At 41.5% G+C, this 20,737-nt stretch overlaps 1 protein-coding gene across 1 annotated transcript in view; it reads right to left on the reverse strand.

The window, feature by feature from the left end:
* The window catches only part of LOC132481687 (elongator complex protein 1-like), a 44,087-nt gene that overhangs the window by 8,315 nt on the left and 15,035 nt on the right, over window positions 1-20,737 (reverse strand). Inside the window, exons 5-12 of the mRNA XM_060086517.1 lie at window positions 19,958-20,110; window positions 18,204-18,285; window positions 17,226-17,306; window positions 14,071-14,156; window positions 11,861-11,957; window positions 11,462-11,552; window positions 10,266-10,389; window positions 9,009-9,102 (exon numbers count right to left, since the gene is read on the reverse strand). Of these exons, the coding sequence (XP_059942500.1) occupies window positions 9,009-9,102; window positions 10,266-10,389; window positions 11,462-11,552; window positions 11,861-11,957; window positions 14,071-14,156; window positions 17,226-17,306; window positions 18,204-18,285; window positions 19,958-20,110 (808 nt within the window). The remainder of the gene's footprint in view (window positions 1-9,008; window positions 9,103-10,265; window positions 10,390-11,461; window positions 11,553-11,860; window positions 11,958-14,070; window positions 14,157-17,225; window positions 17,307-18,203; window positions 18,286-19,957; window positions 20,111-20,737) is intronic.

A 20,737-nucleotide genomic window follows, 5' to 3' on the forward strand; every position in this document is an offset into this window, starting at 1 on the left:
CATAATTCAAAAAGAGACATGTACCAAAATGTTCATTGCAGCTCTATTTACAATAGCCCGGAGATGGACACAACCTAAGTGTCCAGCTTCCAACGAATGGATAAAGAAGATGTGGCACATATATACAATGGAATATTACTCAGCCATAAAAGGAAACGAAATTGAGCTGTTTGTAATGAGGTGGATAGACCTAGAGTCTGTCATACAGAGTGAAGTAAGTCAGAAAGAGAAAGACAAATACCGTATGCTAACACATATATATGGAATTTAAGAAAAAAAAATGTCATGAAGAACCTAGGGGTAAATCAGGAATAAAGACACAGACCTACTTGAGAATGGACTTGAGGATATGGGGAGGGGGAAGGGTAAGCTGTGACAAAGCGAGACAGAGGCATGGACATATATACACTACCAAACGTAAGGTAGATTGCTAGTGGGAAGCAGCCGCATAGCACGGGGAGATCAGCTCAGTGCTTTGTGACCTCCTGGAGGGGTGGGATAGGGAGGGTGGGAGGGAGGGAGATGCAAGAGGGAAGGGATATGGGAACAGATGTATATGTATAACTGATTCACTTTGTTATAAAGCAGAAACTAATACACCATTGTGAAGCAACTATACTCCAATAAATTTGTAAAAAAGAAAAAGGAAAAAAAAGCAAGTTACAAAACTGCAGGTACAGTCCGGAGGAAGATGGCGGAAGAGTAAGACGCGGAGATCACCTTCCTCCCCAGAGATACATCAGAAATTCATCTACACGTGGAACAACTCCTACAGAACACCTACTGAACGCTGACAGAAGACCTCAGACCCCCCAAAAGGCAAGAAACTCCCCACATACCTGGGTAGGGCAAAAGAAAAAAGAATAAACAGAGACAAAAGGATAGGGACGGGACCTGAACCAGTGGGAGGGAGCTGTGAAGGAGGAAAGGTTTCCACACACCAGAAGCCCCTTCGCGGGCGGAGACTGCGGGTGGCCGAGGGGGAAAGCTTCGGAGTAGCCGAGGAGAGCACAGCAACAGGGGTGTGGAGGGCAAAGCGGAGAGATTCCCGCACAGAGGATCGGGGCCGACCGGCACTCACCAGTGCGAGAGGCTTGTCTGCTCGGCCGCCGGGGCAGGCAGGGTTGGGAGCTGAGGCTCGGGTATCGGGTTTCGGTTGGAGTGCAGGGAGAGGACTGGGGCTGGCGGCAGGAAGAGCCTGAAGGGGTTGGTTCGCCACGGCTAGCCCGGAGGGAGTCCGGGGAAAAGTCTGGAGCTGCCGAAGAGGCAAGGGACTTTTTCTTCCCTTTTGTTTCCTGGTGCGCGAGGAGAGGGCATTAAGAGCGCTGCTTAAAGAAGCTCCAGAGACGGGCACGAGCCGCGGCTAAAGGCACGGACCCCGGAGACGGGCGTGGGACGCTGGGGCTGCTGCTGCCGCCGCCGCTGCCACAAGGCCTGTGTGCGAGTGCAGGTCACCGTCCACGCCCCCCTTCCGGGGAGCCTGTGCAGCCCGCCACTGCTGGGGTCCCGGGACCCACCGACGTCTTCCCCAGGAAAGCGCACGGAGCGCCTCGGGCTGGTGCAACGTCACGCCGGCCGCTGCCGCCGCAGGCCCGCCCCACACTACGTGCCCCTCCCTCCCCTCGGCCTGAGTGAGCCAGAGCCCCCGAATCAGCGGCTCCTTTAAACCAGTCCTGTCTGAGCGAAGAACGGATGCCCTCCGGCGACCTACATGCAGAGGCGGGGCTAGGTCTAAGGCTGAGACCCGGGAGCTGTGAGAGCAGAGAAGAGACAGGGAAATCTCTGTGCAGCCTCAGTGGCAGTGGATTAAAGCTCCACGGTCCACTTGACGTGCCCTGCGTCTGTGGACTGCATGAATGGACAGCGAATCATCCCAAATTGAGGAGGTGGACTTTGAGGACAAGATTTAAGATTTTTAACCCTTTTCCTCTTTTTACAACAAATTATCCCAAATTAAGGAGGTGGACTCTGAGAGCAAGATTTCAGACTTTTTCCCCTTTTCCTCTTTTTACAATGAATTATCCCAAATTGAGGAGGTGGACTTTGAGAGCAAGATTTTCGATTTTTTTCCCCCTACTCTCTTTTTGTGAATGTGTATGTGTATGCTTTGTGTGAGATTTTCTCTGTATAGCTTTGCTTCCACCATAGGTCCCAGGGTTTTATCCATCCGTTTTTTGTTTGTTTGTTTGTTTGTTTTTTCAATAATTACTTTTTTATTTTTAATAACGCTACTATATTTTATACTTTATTCTATTTTACTTTATCTTCCCTCTTTCTTTTTTCCTACCTTCCCTTCCTCCCTCCCTCCCTCTGCCCCTTTCTTTCTTTCTTTCCTTCCTCCCTCCTGTCTTTCTTTCTTTCCGTCCTCCCTCCCTCCTTTCTTTCTTTCTTCCTTCCTTCCTTCCTTCCTTTCTTTCTCTCTCTCTTTCTTTCTTCTACTAATTCTTTCTTTCTACTTTTTCTCCTTTTTATTCTGAGCCGGGTAGATGAAAAGTTCTTGGTGCTGTAGCCAGGAGTCAGTGCTGTGCCTCTGAAGTGGGAGAGCCAACTTCAGGACACGGGTCCACAAGAGACCTCCCAGCTCCACATAATATCAAGCGGCGAAAATCTCCCAGAGATCTCCATCTCAACACCAGCACCCAGCTTCAGTCAACGACCAGCAAGCTACAGTGCTGGTCACCCTATGCCAAGCAACTAGCAAGACAGGAACACAACCCCACCCATTAGCAGAGAGGCTGCCTAAAAACATAATAAGGCCACAGGCACCCCAAAACACACCACCAGACGTGGACCTGTCCACCAGAAAGACAAGATCGAGCCTCAACCACTAGAACACAGGCACTAGTCCCCCCCACCAGGAAGCCTACACAACCTACTGAAACAACCTTAGTCACTGGGGACAGACACCAAAAACGAGGGGAACTACGAATCTGCAGCCTGCAAAAAGGAGACCCCAAACACAGTAACATAAGCAAAACGAGAAGACAGAAAAACACACAGCAGGTGAAGGAGCAAGATAAAAACCTACCAGATCTAACAAATGAAGAGGTAATAGGCAGTCTACCTGAAAAAGAATTCAGAATAATGATAGTAAAGCTGATCCAAGATTCTATTTCCATGATCCAAAATCTTGGAAATAGAATAGACAAAATGCAAGAAACAGTTAACAAGGATCTAGAAGAACTAAAGATGAATCAAGCATCGATTAAAAACACAATAAATGAAATGAAAAATACTCTAGATGGGATCAATAGCAGAATAACTGAGGCAGAAGAACGGATAAGTTAGGTGGAAGATAAAATAGTGGAAATAACTGCTGCAGAGCAAAATAAAGAAAAAAGAATGAAAAGAACAGAGGACAGTCTCAGAGACCTCTGGGACAACATTAAACGCACCAACATTCGAATTATAGGGGTTCCAGAAGAAGAAGAGAAAAAGAAAGGGACTGAGAAAATATTTGAAGAGATTATAGTTGAAAACTTCCCTAATATGGGAAAGGAAATAGTTAATCAAGTCCAGGAGGCACAGAGAGTCCCATACAGAATAAATCCAAGGAGAAATACACCAAGACACATATTTATCAAACTGTCAAAAATTAATCACAAAGAAATCATATTAAAGGCAGCAAGGGAAAAACAACAAATAACTCACAAGGGAATCCCCATCAGGTTAACAGCTGATCTCTCAGCAGAAACTCTACAAGCCAGAAGGGAGTGGCAGGACATAATTAAAGTGATGAAGGAGAGAAACCTGCAACCAAGATTACTCTACCCAGCAAGGATCTCATTCAGATTTGATGGAGAAATTAAAACCTTTACAGACAAGCAAAAGCTGAGAGAGTTCAGCACCACCAAACCAGCTTTACAACAAATGCTAAAGGAACTTCTCTAGGAAAGAAACACAACAGAAGGAAAATACCTACAATAACGAACCCAAAACAATTAAGGAAATGGGAATAGGAACATACATATCAATAATTACCTTAAATGTAAATGGACTAAATGCTCCCACCAAAAGACACAGAGTGGCTGAATGGATACAAAAACAAGACCCATATATATGCTGTCTACAAGAGACCCACTTCAGACCTAGAGACACATACAGATTGAACGTAAGGGGATGGAAAAAGATATTCCATGCAAATGGAAATCAAAAGAAAGTTGGAGTAGCAATTCTTATATCAGACAAAATAGACTTTAAAATAAACACTATTAGAAGAGACAAAGAAGGACACTACATAATGATCAAGGGATCGATCCAGGAAGAAGATATAACAATTGTAAACATTTATGCACCCAACATAGGAGCACCTCAATACATAAGGCAAATACTAACAGCCATAAAAGGAGAAATCGACAGTAACACACTCATAGTAGGGGACTTTAACACCCCACTTTCACCAATGGACAGATCATCCAAAATGAAAATAAATAAGGAAACACAAGCTTTAAATGATACATTAAACAAGATGGACTTAATTGATATTTATAGGACATTCCATCCAAAACCAACACAATACACATTTTTCTCAAGTGCTCATGGAACATCCTCCAGGATAGATCATATCTTGGGTCACAAATCAAGCCTTGGTAAATTTAAGAAAATTGAAATTGTATCAAGTATCTTTTCCGACCACAATGCTATGAGACTACACATCAATTGCAGGAAAAGATCTGTAAAAAATACAAACACATGGAGGCTAAACAATACACTACTCAATAACGAAGTGATCACTGAAGAAATCAAAGAGGAAATTAAAATATACCTAGAAACAAATGACAATGGAGACACGACGACCCAAAACCCATGGGACACAGCAAAAGCAGTTCTAAGGGGGAAGTTTATAGCAATACAATCCCACCTTAAGAAACAGGAAACATCTCGAGTAAACAACCTGACCCTGCACCTAAAGCAATTAGAGAAAGAAGAACAAAAAAACCCCAAAGTTAGCAGAAGGAAAGAAATCATAAAGATCAGATCAGAAATAAATGAAAAAGAAATGAAGGAAACGATAGCCAAGATCAATAAAACTAAAAGCTGGTTCTTTGAGAAGATAAACAAAATTGATAAACCATTAGCCAGACTCATCAAGAAAAAAAGGGAGAAGACTCAAATCAATAGAATCAGAAATGAAAAAGGAGAAGTAACAACTGACAGTGCAGAAATACGAAAGATCATGAGAGATTACTACAAGCAACTCTATGCCAATAAAATGGACAACCTGGAAGAAATGGACAAATTCTTAGAAATGCACAACCTGCCAAGACTGAGTCAGGAAGAAATAGAAAATACGAATAGACCAATCACAAGCACTGAAATTGAAACTGTGATTAAAAATCTTCCAACAAACAAAAGCCCAGGACCAGATGGCTTCACGGGCGAATTCTATCAAACATTTAGAGAAGAGCTAACACCTGTTCTTCTCAAACTCTTCCAAAATATAGCAGAGGGAGGAGCACTCCCAAACTCATTCTACGAGGCGACCATCACCTTGATACCAAAACCAGGCAAGGACGTCACAAAGAAAGAAAACTACAGGCCAATATCACTGATGAACATAGATGCAAAAATCCTCAACAGAATACTAGCAAACAGAATCCAACAGCACATTAAAAGGATCATACACCATGATCAAGTGGGATTTATTCCAGGAATGCAAGGATTCTTCAATATACACAAATCAATCAATGTGATACACCATATTAACAAATTGAAGAAGAAAAACCATATGATCATCTCAATAGATGCAGAGAAAGCTTTCGACAAAATTCAACACCCATTTATGATAAAAATCCTGCAGAAAGTAGGCATGGAGGGAACTTTCCTCAACATAATAAAGGCCATATATGACAAACCCACAGCCAACATCGTCCTCAATGGTGAAAAACTGAAAGCATTTCCACTAAGATCAGGAACAAGAAAAGGCTGCCCACTCTCACCACTCTTATTCAACTTAGCTTTGGAAGTTTTAGCCACAGCAATCAGAGAAGAAAAGGAAATAAAAGGAATCCAAATTGGAAAAGAAGAAGTAAAGCTGTCACTGTTTGCAGATGACATGATACTATTCATAGAGAATCCTAAAGATGCTACCACAGAATTACTAGAGCTAATCAATGAATTTGGTAAAGTAGCAGGATACAAAATTAATGCACAGAAATTTCTGGCATTCCTGTACACTAATGATGAAAAATCTGAAAGTGAAATCAAGAAAACACTCCCATTTACCATTGCAACAAAAAGAATAAAATATCTAGGAATAAACCTACCTAAGGAGACAAAAGACCTGTATGCAGAAAATTATAAGACACTGATGAAAGAAATTAAAGATGATACAAACAGATGGAGAGATATACCATGCTCCTGGATTGGAAGAATCAATATTGTGAAAATGACTCTACTACCCAAAGCAATCTACAGATTCACTTCAATCCCTATCAAACTACCACTGGAATTTTTCACAGAACTAGAACAAAAAATTTCAAAATTTGGAAAAACAAAAGACCCCGAATAGCCAAAGCAATCTTGAGAACGAGACACGGAGCTGGAGGAATCAGGCTTCCTGACTTCAGACTATACTACAAAGCTACAGTAATCAAGACAGTGTGGTACTGGCACAAAAACAGAAAGATAGATCAATGGAACAGGATAGAAAGCACAGAGATAAACCCACACACATATGGTCAACTTATCTTTGATAAAGGAGGCAGGAATGTACACTGGAGAAAGGACAGCCTCTTCAATAAGTGGTGCTGGGAAAACTGGACAGGGACATGTAAAAGTATGAGATTAGATCATTCCCTAACACCATGCACAAAAATAAGCTCAAAATGGATTAAAGACCTAAATGTAAGGCCAGAAACTATCAAACTCTTAGAGGAAAACATAGGCAGAACACTCTATGACATAAATCACAGCAAGATCCTTTTGGACCCACCTCCTAGAGAAATGGAAATAAAAACAAAGATAAACAAATGGGACCTAATGAAACTTCCAAGCTTTTGCACAGCAAAGGAAACCATAAACAAGACCAAAAGACAACCCTCAGAATGGGAGAAAATATTTGCAAATGAAGCAACTGACAAAGGATTAATCTCCAACATTTATAAGCAGCTCATGCAGCTCAATAGCAAAAAAACAAACAACCCAATCCAAAAATGGGCAGAAGACTTAAATAGGCATTTCTCCAAAGAAGATATACAGACTGCCAACAAACACATGAAAGAATGCTCAACATCATTAATCATTAGAGAAATGCAAATCAAAACTACAATGAGATATCATCTCACACCAGTCAGAATGGCCATCATCAAGAAATCTAGAAACAATAAATGCTGGAGAGGGTGTGGAGAAAAGGGAACACTCTTGCACTGCTGGTGGGAATGTGAATTGGTACAGCCGCTATGGAGAACACTATGGAGGTTCCTTAAAAAACTACAAATACAACTACCATATGACCCAGCAATCCCACTACTAGGCATATACCCTGAGAAAACCATAATTCAAAAAGAGACATGTACCAAAATGTTCATTGCAGCTCTATTCACAATAGCCCGGAGATGGAAACAACCTAAGTGTCCACCATCGGATGAATGGATAAAGAAGATGTGGCACATATATACAATGGAATATTACTCAGCCATAAAAAGAAACGAAACTGAGTTATTTGTAATGAGGTGGATAGACCTAGAGTCTGTCATAGAGAGTGAAGTAAGTCAGAAAGAGAAAGACAAATACCGTATGCTAACACATATATATGGAGTTTAAGGAAAAAAAATGTCATGAAGAACCTAGGGGTAAAACAGGAATAAAGACACAGACCTACTGAGAATGGACTTGAGGATATGGGGAGGGGGAAGGGTAAGCTGTGACAAAGCGAAAGAGAGGCATGGACATATATACAGTACCAAACGTAAGGTAGATAGCTAGTGGGAAGCAGCCGCATAGCACAGGGAGATCAGCTCGGTGCTTTGTGACCACCTGGAAGGGTGGGATAGGGAGGGTGGGAGGGAGGGACACGCAAGAGGGAAGGGATGTGGGAACAGATGTACATGTATGACTGATTCACTTTGTTATAAAGAAGAAACTAATAAAAAATGCAATGGAAAAAAAAAACTGCAGGTACCATACCTACATATTTAACAAAAATGAGATCACAGCTATACTGAGATGTATACATAAAATCGGGAAGACAAGAAAATTTAAATAGCGATTATTACTGAGTGACAGAATTACGGAAGAACTTTTTTTCTTCCCATCTTTATTTTCTAATGCTTTCACATATTACATATACACTGAAAAATACATATTTACAATTTGATTTACCATTTAAAAGCTACAGAAGATTCTTACTTATATCTAATCTCATTTCTCTTTCACTTCCACAGTATTCCTTTGGCTAGCATTTTGATTTGCTACACTGGTACCATCCATGAAGAGAAAGCACTGATGACCTGTGATGGTTAATTTACATGTCAACTTGGCTAGGCTATGGTGTCTAGTTGTTTGGTCAAACACCAGTCTAGATGTTGCTGGGAAGGTATTCTGCAGATGTGATTAACCTTTCTAATCAGCTGACTTTAAGTACAGCAGACTATCCTCCATAATGTGGACAGATCTCATCCAAAGAGTTTATAGAGCCTTAAGAGCAAAAACTACAGCTTCCCAGAGAAAAAGGAATTTTGTCTCAAGACTGTAACACAGAATCTTGTCCAAGTTTCCAGACTGTGGGCCTGTCCCACAGATTTTGGATTCAAGATTGCAACATCAACTCTTCACTGAATTTCCAACCAGCCAGCTTACCCTGATTCTGTTTCTCTAGAGACCCTGCCTGATACATAACTGAAATCCCTCCCATCAAAAGCTAACCACTCCCTCATCTCTACCTACCTGCCTCAGTTATCTTTGATTCCATTACAGGACTAAGTGAAAGGGATAAAGGAAACTCCACGGCCTACTACTTTCAATTACATTTTATGGGGCAGAAGGCTGAGATACTAGAGCTGTCTTACCATAGGTGTTTAGAGTGGAATTTTCTTCCCTCTGAAGGTCTTCCAGCCATACTGCAAGCACAGTGGAATCTGCATTGCAGAGAAGGTCATTAACCTAGTAGGGAAAAAAGACCTGTCACTGGCCTTTACGTATTTACCTCAAAATCTTTATGAGAGCTAAATTCCCTGCTCTCACAAGTCAAATAATCCCACACCTGAGTTGATCCCTAGCTGTAAATTACTAACCTATGGAGTTATTAAACAAATCTCTGTCATCATATGTAGAGGACTTCAAAAAAATGCATTATGTTTAAATATTTAACCAAATGAAGGCGACATTTTTAGACAATCAGGGAAATTTGAATACAGACGAGGTATTAGGTAATATTAAGGAATTATTACTAATTTTATAAGGTGTGATAATGGAATTGTGCTTATATAAAGAAAAATGTTCTCAACTGTTAAAGAAATGAATACTGAAAATATGATTTTTAAAATTAAAACCCTAGGAAATTTTTACAAAGTGTATGTGTGTGGCGGGGGTGGGGGGGGGGGCAGAGAGTGAAGAATAGATGAAAATAATTTTGCAAAATGCTGGTATATATCTGTTGAAAGTAAGTAATAGGTACATGGGAGTTCATTAAACTCTTCTCCCAACTTTTAATATATTTAAATTTTTACACAATTAAAAATTACCATGATTTGTTTCCGCTCCAGCAAAGATCCAAATGGTACACAACCTCCTTAAGGTTTAAATGTTAAAACTGACAAGTAGGGCTTCCCTGGTGGCGCAGTGGTTGAGAGTCTGCCTGCCGATGCAGGGGACATGGGTTCGCGTCCCGGTCCGGGAAGATCCCACATGCCACGGAGCGGCTGGGCCCGTGAGCCATGGCCGCTGAGCCTGTGCGTCCGGAGCCTGTGCTCCGCAAAGGGAGAGGCCACAACAGTGAGAGGCCCGCGTACCAAAAAAAAAAAAAAAAACTGACAAGTATCTTTATCACTGAAAGAATTATGCTTTTGTCAAAATGAACAATAAAAACTGACATTTTTATTTCCTTTCTGTGTTTTACCTAGGGTGAGAAGGGAATGCTATTTCTTCTCTGCAAAATCTCCTTAGGAAAAACAATTTGGTTTGTAAAAATAATTCAGTCATAGGAAGCCACTATTTTTATTAGTCTACTCTGGGGCTTCTATTTACATACCCATATCACATACAAATCTTCTCTATGGCTGTGGAAAGTCCTCTAAATGTGATGCTAGAACAACTCAGGCACCTACCTTAACCTCATCTTTGAGGAAAGGAAGTGTAAAATGTCCATGGAGAAGTCCATTTTTCGCAAACAACACAACATCCTGCCGATTGGGTTTATCTTGCGTAGATGCAATCAAACTGCCTGAGGGCCTTAAAGCAAACCCAGAGTGTTAGGAGCATCCAAAAGCTCATCCAGATGGCTAAGAACAAGATGAAATTCAGAGAAACAATTCTTTCAGCAAAAACAAAAAGCCTCCATCCAAGGAAGTTTTAAATCCCATGTTTCCTGGCAAGCAGTCACCCTAGTGTGGGACTGTATCTGCCCAGAGGACATAGTGCCTTTTTCTGATTTGCACAAGGGCTCTATTTGCCCACAAAGACTCACAGATTTAGACTGCACTTGGGTGACTTTTTAAAAGAACCAATAAATTATTTAAACCATTCCCAGTATAATGTCCTATAAAACCATGAACTATTTCTCCTTCAATTATATGACTTCAGCAACTCAGGTAGGTATTTTTAAAGACTTCTCAATCTACTGAAGACACCTTGATCGCCCCATATTGTTTATATTTGTCTCTAGTTTTAATTCAAATACATTTCTCTCTTTCCTCTGTCATCCAATTGCCACTCAAATACTGGTGGGAAACAGATGTCTAAAACCTAGAGACCTAGGTTTTGCCTGTAACAGATGCTACTGAGGCAGGAAATATTTCTTCTATCTATAATCAGGACAGCCATATATCACAAGCAGGTTGTGACCTGCACAAGGGTACTAGGCCAACAGGTGAATAGGGCCCAAATCCAGCCCACGTGTTCCTCAGCAAACAGGTCCCCTTAGTGTGGGAGTTTGTGCAGAGAAAGGAAGCCCTTTCCTAGTTTTCACCAAAGCTCTGCTGCCCCACAGAAATTCACAGACTGCAACTTTCCTTCTAAGCACCACTTTCTGTTTTACACAGTGGCTTCATGTAGGCCCTGCCTATAACCTACAAAACGTGTGGGCCTTGGAATGATGAGGTCTGTGAAGCTCAGAATCTACTATTCAAACCACATTCAGACTTCACGGAACAAAAAAAGAAAGATACGGGCTTACAGCCAAATGAGAAAAAGTAATTATCTCTTTGTGTTTTATAAACACCCACATTCAATAGGTACCACCACTCCCACCCTAGTACCAAGAAATTCTCTGGGAAGAAGTTACAAGGTTTCTTCTCCCACTCACTTCCAAGCCAGAGCAGGTCCCAGTCCTGCCACAGGCTCACTGGCTGACTGTGAAGCAAACTCCCAGCTCCACACTCTGACCTTTCGAGCCCCTGTGTAGTAGATAGAGGGAGAAAAACAACAACAGCAAAACTTAAAGCATTGTGATAAATGTTGTCAAGTCCGAACTTCCAAACACCTTCCTTATTAATAAAAACTGTCGTGGTTTCACAAAGCCAATTAGATGAATCTTGTTAAAAATTCGTATCCAACAGGTAGGAGGCTGGGCCAAATAGCCTCAAAGAACTCTTCTGATTCTTAGCTCTATATTCATTTAACACCTAAAGCAGCACATCGTTACCTCATGGGTGTAATGAAAGAAAACCCCCAAAGCAAAAGGAAGAAAAACTTATTTCCATACCTGTCTCTGGGCAAACAACACTCATAGCAAAAAACTGTCCATCGCCACGCCAGGTAACTTGTGGTCTATGGTCATCCCAGGGAAAAGCAGACTTGTGCTAAAGAGAGGAAAAACCACAAATGTTACTGGGGGCCTTAAATGGCCCAGAACCAAACAAGCCCCAGGCTACTAAAGTTAAACCTTTTATTTAAGGTTTAAGCTATCTAGAAATCGAGTTTCACAGAATCCTCAGGAACCCTTCCAGAAGGGCCCTTAGACCCAGAAATCGAGAGAAAAGAACTTAACAAAGCAAAACAAAATCTTTCTCTGGGCATTAAAAAGTGGCCTCCAAGCACAGCAACGGGGAAAAAGAGCTACAGATCTAGATATTAAAAATAACGAGCTGAGGAATCTATCAGGTAACTATACAAGGAAATTTATGTTTGTCTAAATTTAAGCGGGTAGAGTTTCATTCACTGGGTAAACTTCGCAACTCTGCACAGAAGAGATAAGAAGATGAGAGGAAGGTGGGCAGGGAAGAGCCAGAGGAGATAAAGCCAGCAGCAGTGATGAAAACATGGACAAGCTCCGCATTCTGCAGCACAGAAAGAAGAAAGGTTTCCAGTGCCACTTGCACCTCCGTCCCGAAAGCCTTGAAGACAGAAGCCAATTCTGTGGGGCTGGGGACAAATGACCACCTGAGCATCCATCAGCACATTCCAGTGATAGGCTAAGTCGGAATGGTGCTAGTGCCACAAGCTGCACAGTAGGGAATACACAGCAGCCTAACAAGATTTATTCTCAATGAAATCGCCCTGTGGTATACACAAACTTCCTCTAGTGAAGGGTTAGGAGACAATATGAGTTACACGGAATGTAGCCAGAAATAAAGTAAGGATGGAAAATGTAACGGCAGGCAGTATATGATTCCATCTATCCTAGAAGGTCAGCTCAGGGAAATTTCCACATATAATACAGACAAAACGCTTCCATTTGCTCCGGCCCACATCTGGGGATTATCCTCAATTCCTCTCTCTCTCTCTTACCCTACATCTATCTATTATCAATAAATCCTGTAGCTCTATCTTCAAAATGTATCCAGAAAGAAGGAAAACATAGTTTCATCCAGGAAGGGAAATCAGAAAAAAAAAGACTAATATATACATATGTAGGAAAAGGATAAAAACATGCATGTGAATGATCAACAGTGAATGCAGGGCAGCAGCTCCTTCTCGGGAGGAAGGGGAAGGGTATCAGGAAGGGATACAGAATGTTTCATTTCTGTCTGTGATGACTTATTTTTTTAAATGAATATTGGTGATAATTATTCTCTATGTGAAAAAAAGAATAACAAAACAACTTGGCAATAGAAAGGAAAAAAGGATCTTTCTAGGATGACTCATTCCCTAAGGTCTCTAAACAGCTTCAGTTTTACTAGAGCAGAAGAGATCTGTCCATTAACACCCTCTACCTGTGAAACAGAGCAGGACCCTATGGTCCCCCACCCCACCCCATGTCCTCAGCCTGCCTTTTGTCTGCAGAAAACCTTTAGCCAAACAATAAGTTTAATCAGAGAAGTGAGAAAATGCAGAAACAAAGGAAAACAGTCCAACATGACTACATAATAATAGTTTAGTCATTAAGCACAGTCAAGGACCTTTTTAGTTCCTCCTCAAGGGCTATAGATAATATTCTGAGCCATATCCTTTGAACTGTCTTATAGATACTGAAACCCCCACTGGGTGGAAGAAGTTAACTACATGATGACCAGACTGTGGCCATGACATAAGCTGCCACAAATCCGAGAATTGGCCTCAAAGAAATGGGAACAAACCGACCCTGGAAGTAAAGACTAACTGTACTTAATAATCAAGATGATGCTGGTCAGGCCACCACATGACCAATTTCAAGATGACTGTCAGAGCTGCCTGTACTGTTTCTGCATATAGCCCCCTCTCTCGGCCTATAAAAGCTCTTGCCCACTTGTTGTCAGGGAGGGGAGTCGGCCTTTGCACAAAAATCCGCCCCCAACCCTCCCACCCCCCGGTTGCTGGCATCCAGCGGAATAAAGCAAACTTTCCTTTCCACCAACCTTGCCTCTTTATTGGCTTTAGAGCGGCGAGCAGCCGGACCCCACTTTTGGTAACACCTGGACACCTAAGAGCTCCTGGTGTGTAGCAGAACTTCTATTTGTTCCAAAGAAGGTTCTTTATCCATCAGACCAACCTTACCATTTGCAGCTGAAAGGCAGCTTGCCTGCCTTCTGATCCATGGAACCGCGTCTCCTTCCTGCCCCAGCCAACAGTGATGAACTTGCCTAGAGAACAACTGAGTGAGAATATGCACGACAACCAATAAGCTAAACAAAATAAATGCAGTTTCATAGCTATTCTTCATGAAGTTGGGTCCTCTGAGACCTCTCAATAAATTGACCAGCAGTCAATATTTTAAAAACTTATGTTCCATATTATATGCTGAAGTGATTTTGAAGACTTTGAAATGCCCTTATTTTGGAAGGAGCTCTACTGCCATCGTATATAAATCCCCTTGATGACAGTCAGCAATCCATCCCCAGTTTACAAGGAGAATGAAACATGAAGAATCTATGCAATACGTCCACAGATAACAAAACATAAAACTCAAGAAGACAAGAGCTGGGAATAAAATTCCGATTGTAAGTGTTCAATCCACTAAATGTATCCAACCTCCCTGCTAGCGTTGGAGGAGACCATGATTATGGAACTCAACCCCTCACAGAGACAGAGACTGAGACCCCCTAGTGACAGAGGCCAAAATTAGAACACAGGGCTTCTGCCTTCCAGGCTGGGCTTCTTTCTAAATTATAATGCTGATCTTACCTAAAATATAAAGTCAGAGTTGCTGAAATAATGCAGCCTTCTGTTGTTGAAGGTAGGACTTGGCATCCACCTATAAGAGGTACTACAGAGATGCCCCTGAAAGCATCAGCCAGATCCAGGACCCAATATTTCCCTCCTATAACTGATGCTGATTCTGACGAAGCAGGGCTGTTTATAATTCCTATAAATTATGGGTCAGCATGACCGTTTCCTGTCTGCTCTGCTTGGGCACATCCAAGTATTGTAGTACCCCAAAGCATACCTTGCTGCTGTATACAAACAGTAGTGCCTATCCTGGTGCAGACCCCTGGGCTTCTATCCGAAAGTTTCCACAGAGAGATAAAGGGTCAAGGAGCAAAGCAAGACAACTTTTCCAGTGGGATCAGATAATAGGTGGTGGAGTTACAGCAGCAATCAGTAAACTACAGCCTGCATCTGCTTTTACAAATAAACTTGTATTGGAACACAGCCATACCCATTTCTTTATGTACTGTCTTTTGAGTGTTTTCATACTACATCAGCAGAGTTGAGTAGCTGCAACACAGACCATATGGCCTGAAAGCGGAAAACAGTTACTGTCCAGTTCTTTACAGAACAAGTTTGTCGACACCCCGGTTAGAAGAAAAATATCTATTCACCACTCCACAGAGTGACTTTTTGTACTGACAAATACATTTCTGAGACCTAAGACCCTGACTTGGACTCCCTCTCCTTTGATTTACTCTATTAGACTTCTTATGGGAAAGTCGGTGGGATGAGCCAGGCCCAGAGCACCTTCCCATGCAAAGATGTGTTGGTTACTACCTCTATGACTATCCTCAAAGCTGGATGCCCCAGAGTCCCACCCTGGGCCCTAGATCCAGCACCATACCTGCTCCTTGAGCAAGCACATCTAATCCCAAGATTGTAAAGATTCCCCACATGCCAATGACTCCCAGTCCACAGCTCTGGCCTCTCCTGAGCTTCAGCCCCTTCTACTCACCTGCTTTACTTGGTGATCCCATAGCGCCCTTAAACAAATCCAAAAAGGAACTCATCACCCACCCTTTACAGACCAGCACTTCCCCCACCTTCCCTCTCAGATACTGACATCTTTATTTCCACCACCTGAGCTTCTGGCTAGAGTCCTACTAAACTTTCTTCTTCACCTTACATACCCAAAGCCTATTTATTTCACTTTCTAAACTGGTATTTCTCAAACTAGCTAGGGCAGGAGGGGGACCATGCACATATATTCAAAAAAAGTTTCCCGTAATTCCAAAAAATGTACTCCTATCCTCATTGAGAATCAAAATTTTCCTGCATTTTTCCCTTTTCTAGTCCCACACCCACCTTCTTTATCTCTCACCTGGATTCCTGCAGCAACCTCCTACCAGGTAACCCTGTCTCGTCTCTTCCCTCTCCACCAATCAATCAATCTTGCATCATCAGAACGTTTAATGACTGATCTCCTATAACTTAATGTCCAAATTCCCTATCAAACTTAATCAAAATCCCTCCCCTTTATTTCATTCCACATCCATGTCCTGTCACTAGGCAATGCTGAAGTACTCATAGTTGCCTGAATAAGCCATGCTGTGTCAAAGGCTTCTATGAAACATCCCTGCCTTGGAATGAACTAATTCACTTGCTTGGACCACTCCCCCACCCTCAACCCTCATTTACCCAACACCAAATCAGCCAAAACTCAGCTCAAGTCGGCCTCCTCTGGGAAGTCTTCCGTCCCCATTACTCCCTTTCTCTCCTTATGCTACCCTAATACCTGCACATCCTGTTATTATTGACTCCTTAAGGGAAAAGATGAATTAGCCACAGCACCAAACACACTGCTGGGTTCATACTACCTACTCAAACATTATTTCTGAACAAACAAATTATTTTTGAATGAATAAATGAGTAGCACCTTTCTAAATGATTTCTTACTTAGTAGAACGAGAAGTCATGAGGTTAGACCTCAGCAAAAGTTAAAATACCATCTCCCCCATCCTTGAGAACCTCAATCAGGCCAGCCACCTGGTGCCCTCAAGTTGGCCAGAGCTTCTTATACTCAATAAGCATCGCCCCTTCAATAGTTCCACAGCCTAATGCCCATATCACCTCAGCTAGATCTTAGCAGGAAAACAATATGATGGTTCCCATGAAAATTCAGGTCTAATCAGTAGGAACAAAAATCAGCTCTCTATCCTGCCTCTCTTATCTTCTCCCCAAAATTGTACCTCAGAAATGCTCTCCTTATTCTAGCTAGTACAGTCCTTTTCATTAAACACCCCGGCTAAGCCTGTCCTGGGGTTTGGGCAACAACTACCCAGGTGATTCTAAGCACAGATCCCTATTCCCCAAGTTATTGACCAAGCCAACTCTGAGACTTAGAGAGGCGCCAGAGGTATGCCTTTTAAAATCTGGAATGAACTAAAGGAATTGGGCTATCAGACAGTGAATTAAGTAGGGGTTTAAGTTCCTTGGGCTTATGACGTGCCTACTAGTGTGCAAGACAAGTCACAAAATGTTTCAAACAAAGCTATACTTACTTTCACCAAAATCATCCTGGTGGATTTGCTGTTCCATGATTGGTTCAAACTCCTTTGTCATCATAATTAGGGTCTGTTGACCTTGGGGGAGCAAAAACAAGAATGATTTTGTTCTCATTTAGCAAATCTGCCATTCTGTAAGTATCTATAGCACTGGAAGCTACTGAGCTGGAGTGGAGGAGCTTATAGTCAAAACAGGGAAGACAGAACTTATTCAAAATGTTCTGACTCTCATTTTTATAAAGAACTTTTGACTGGGTACGTCACCTAGTGCTTATTCTCAGCTATTTATGTATGTCAAGCTAACATTAAAGTCCACATAGCCCTCCTCCACTAACTTCAACGATTTAGTCAGCAAGATATCTCTTCAAATGTATACCTCATCAGGGTGCTAGTTTGCAGAAACTCATCTGGAATGAAAAGACTTAAGGGAAAAAAATAGGACTGGGAGAGCAGTTCTTAGAATCAGTTTATTTTATGTAGTAACTCTTCCTCTTAGAGTAGGTTAAATATTGCTGACATTTTAAACCGTAACTATGGACCTTAGCAGCAACTTTTTTTTTTTTTTTTTTTTTTTTTTTTGCGTACGTGGGCCTCTCACTGTTGTGGCCTCTCCCGCTGCGGAGCACAGGCTCCGGACGCGCAGGCTCAGCGGCCATGGTTCACGGGCCCAGCCGCTCTGCAGCATGTGGGATCCTCCCGGACTGGGGCACGAACCCGTGTCCCCTGCATCGGCAGGCGGACTCTCAACCACTGCACCACCAGGGAAGCCGAGCAGCAACTTTCTAAAACGATATATTAAGAAGTAACACTTAACTCAAAAACACCACATTCCCTACAGATTATCATGCTGGTATCCTTGTTCCAAGAAATGTTTTTTTTTTTTTTGAAACTTAAGCACCCTAAAACTTAAGCCTGTGAGATATTAGGAGTCATGTTTTATAAAAGTCAAGAATTAGGGACCAGTGACATGCTTACCTGTGGCAAGAAGCACCAGTTCTTGGTCAGGACTCCAACTCATGACAGAGATACCACTGGCTACACTCCCGACACATTCCAGCTGAGAGAGACATTTCAAAATGTTAAGGGAGATATGAAAATATAAGCGTCTCAGTAAATATTTACTATGACCTTAATCAAAACAATTAACAAAACACACAAAGGTGAAATTATTCAGTAAACACTTATTCAGTAACACGTATTAGAAGACCAGGCATGACACAGACCATAGGGACTGGAGGTGACTACGGCCACTCCATTCCTCCCGTTAAGGAGATAAAAGAGAGATAAAAGATGCCTCTACAGCAGGGTTAGGGATGTAACCGTGGTCTCTGGGAATTAAGTGTGGGCTCAGAGCAGAGACTGACAAATGGCCCCAGAGAGTTCAGGAAAGCTTCTCTGAGGAGGTGCTTTGAAGGGTAGGAATAGGGCTAGGAGGCAGACACTGGGGGGGAAAATGTGCAGTTAAAAAGAGCAGTTAAAAATCAGCTGCAACTAGAGCATAAGGTATATATACACACAGGAATGATGGGGGTGGGAGGTGAGGCTAAAAAGGAATTTGGGGAACAGATAGTGAAAGGTCTTATAAGGCACAGTAAGGAACATGGATTCTGTCTTGCAGACACTGTGATGCCACAAATATGGAGGATCAGCACCATCTGGTGGAGACCAATGGATTGGAGGAGCTCAGTAATTAGGAAAAACTTCTACAAAATGTTTTGAAAGTAAAAGCATACCTTTTAAATGTGAGAAATACTAATTAAGTTATGGCTTTGATATTTCTCACCATGAACTGAGAACGAGATTTATTGTTTGATTAAATGGAACCGTTAAAAGCAAAGGTGCCAGAGTTAGACTGCCAGGGTTTAAATCCCACCTGATAACTGTTTGACCTTGGCCTAGTCATTTAAGCCCTCTGTGCCTCAATTTCCTCTTCTGAAGAATGGAAAAACAACAATCTACCTCATAAGGTTGTAGTGAAGATTAAATACAATTTTGCATGAAAAACACTTGAAAAAGTGCCTGGTGCATTGTAAACATTTAATAAATGTCAGCTGCTATTATTATCCTATGATTAGTAATATGGATTGTGATACATCCATGTTAAAGAGATCACAACTAAGGGAGTAATCAACAAAGTTTAAAAAGCTGTCAAGAAGGTGAGAATAGAAATCCAGAAACTCAGCCTTATGCTAAGTAGAGAAGGAGGCAAATGGTTGAAGTCTATCTTCTCTGGTAGTCATAAGATGTGCACATAATGATAGCATTATCACCTTAGCACCTGTAGTTCAGGGACTCTTAAAGTTAGCCATCAAGGAGAGGCTTACTCAGCTTTCATAAAAGAAAACATAAGCCATATAAACACTTCAAAGACTTCATAAATCGAGAAATAAAGGTTACAACTCAGGATCAGATTCTAGTAAGAGGTGAGCTATACCATACAAGAATGGCCAGGTTTGAGTTTTTGTTAGTTCTTATTTGGAATGTTCTGATTGTTCTAATTAATAAATGCAGTAGACAAAACTGACTTTTAGAAGAATCCTGAAATATAGCTAAAGCCATGCCAACAATTTTCTGTAAAGAATTATATAATGCAAAGACTTAAATTTGCAAAATGCTTAAATATTATGGCTCCTGACATTTTAAACTTCTACGAAAAACTAGTGACATGAAACAAAAAAAGGCATTTGAGGATGCCTAAGATTTCCTCCTCACTGGTCTCTTCCACTTACCTGGTGTGTGTTGAGATTGCAAAGTAGGACATCTCCAGAGGCTGTGGCCACACACACAGACTCGTGATCCAGCAACTCCTGAATACCAACAACGCAGCCACTTCCACCCTCTGGGAGAAAGCCTTCTGCCACCAAAGGAGTGTCATTTTTCACCTTTCACCAAAACAAACAAATAAGCAAATTAAGTCAATCTACTTTCAAGAACAATTCATAACACTTCCAGAAATACTTTTTAATGTTTCTTTTATAATATAAAAGCTTTCTAAAATGTTTTTTCCTAGATTAAAACCCAAACTTTCGTTTGAGAAATATCACAACACTACCATCTTTAACACAAAACACAGTTAATATGACCTTTGTGCCACGTAAACATAAAAGCCTGGTATCTTTGAAAATATCCAATAAAACATGAAGCTACTAACTATGATTTCCTAAAATGGACACAGTATGGGGAAAGGGGACTAAGAATGTAATCACCTAAAATACATTAGTAGCAAAATATAGTTAAGGGAAGATATCAGAATCAACCTAAAGAGCTTTTAAATATACATACGCTCACGCTCCAGAAGTGAAGATTCTGATTTAGTTGGTATGAGATGGTGACTGAAACAGTTTAAAAAGCCCTACAGGAAATTTTCATCTGCATTCCCACTTGAGAACTGTTAATAGACAGTATTTACATGGTAGAAAGGGTAAAAAGTAGGGCACCCCCACAAAATACAATGTCAGAGTTTTGCCAACTTAGATTAAAACAGAAGCAGACTAAAAGATAGGGTACTA

This window comes from Mesoplodon densirostris, chromosome X, assembly GCF_025265405.1.
Source record: "Mesoplodon densirostris isolate mMesDen1 chromosome X, mMesDen1 primary haplotype, whole genome shotgun sequence".
Taxonomy (NCBI): domain Eukaryota; kingdom Metazoa; phylum Chordata; class Mammalia; order Artiodactyla; family Ziphiidae; genus Mesoplodon; species Mesoplodon densirostris.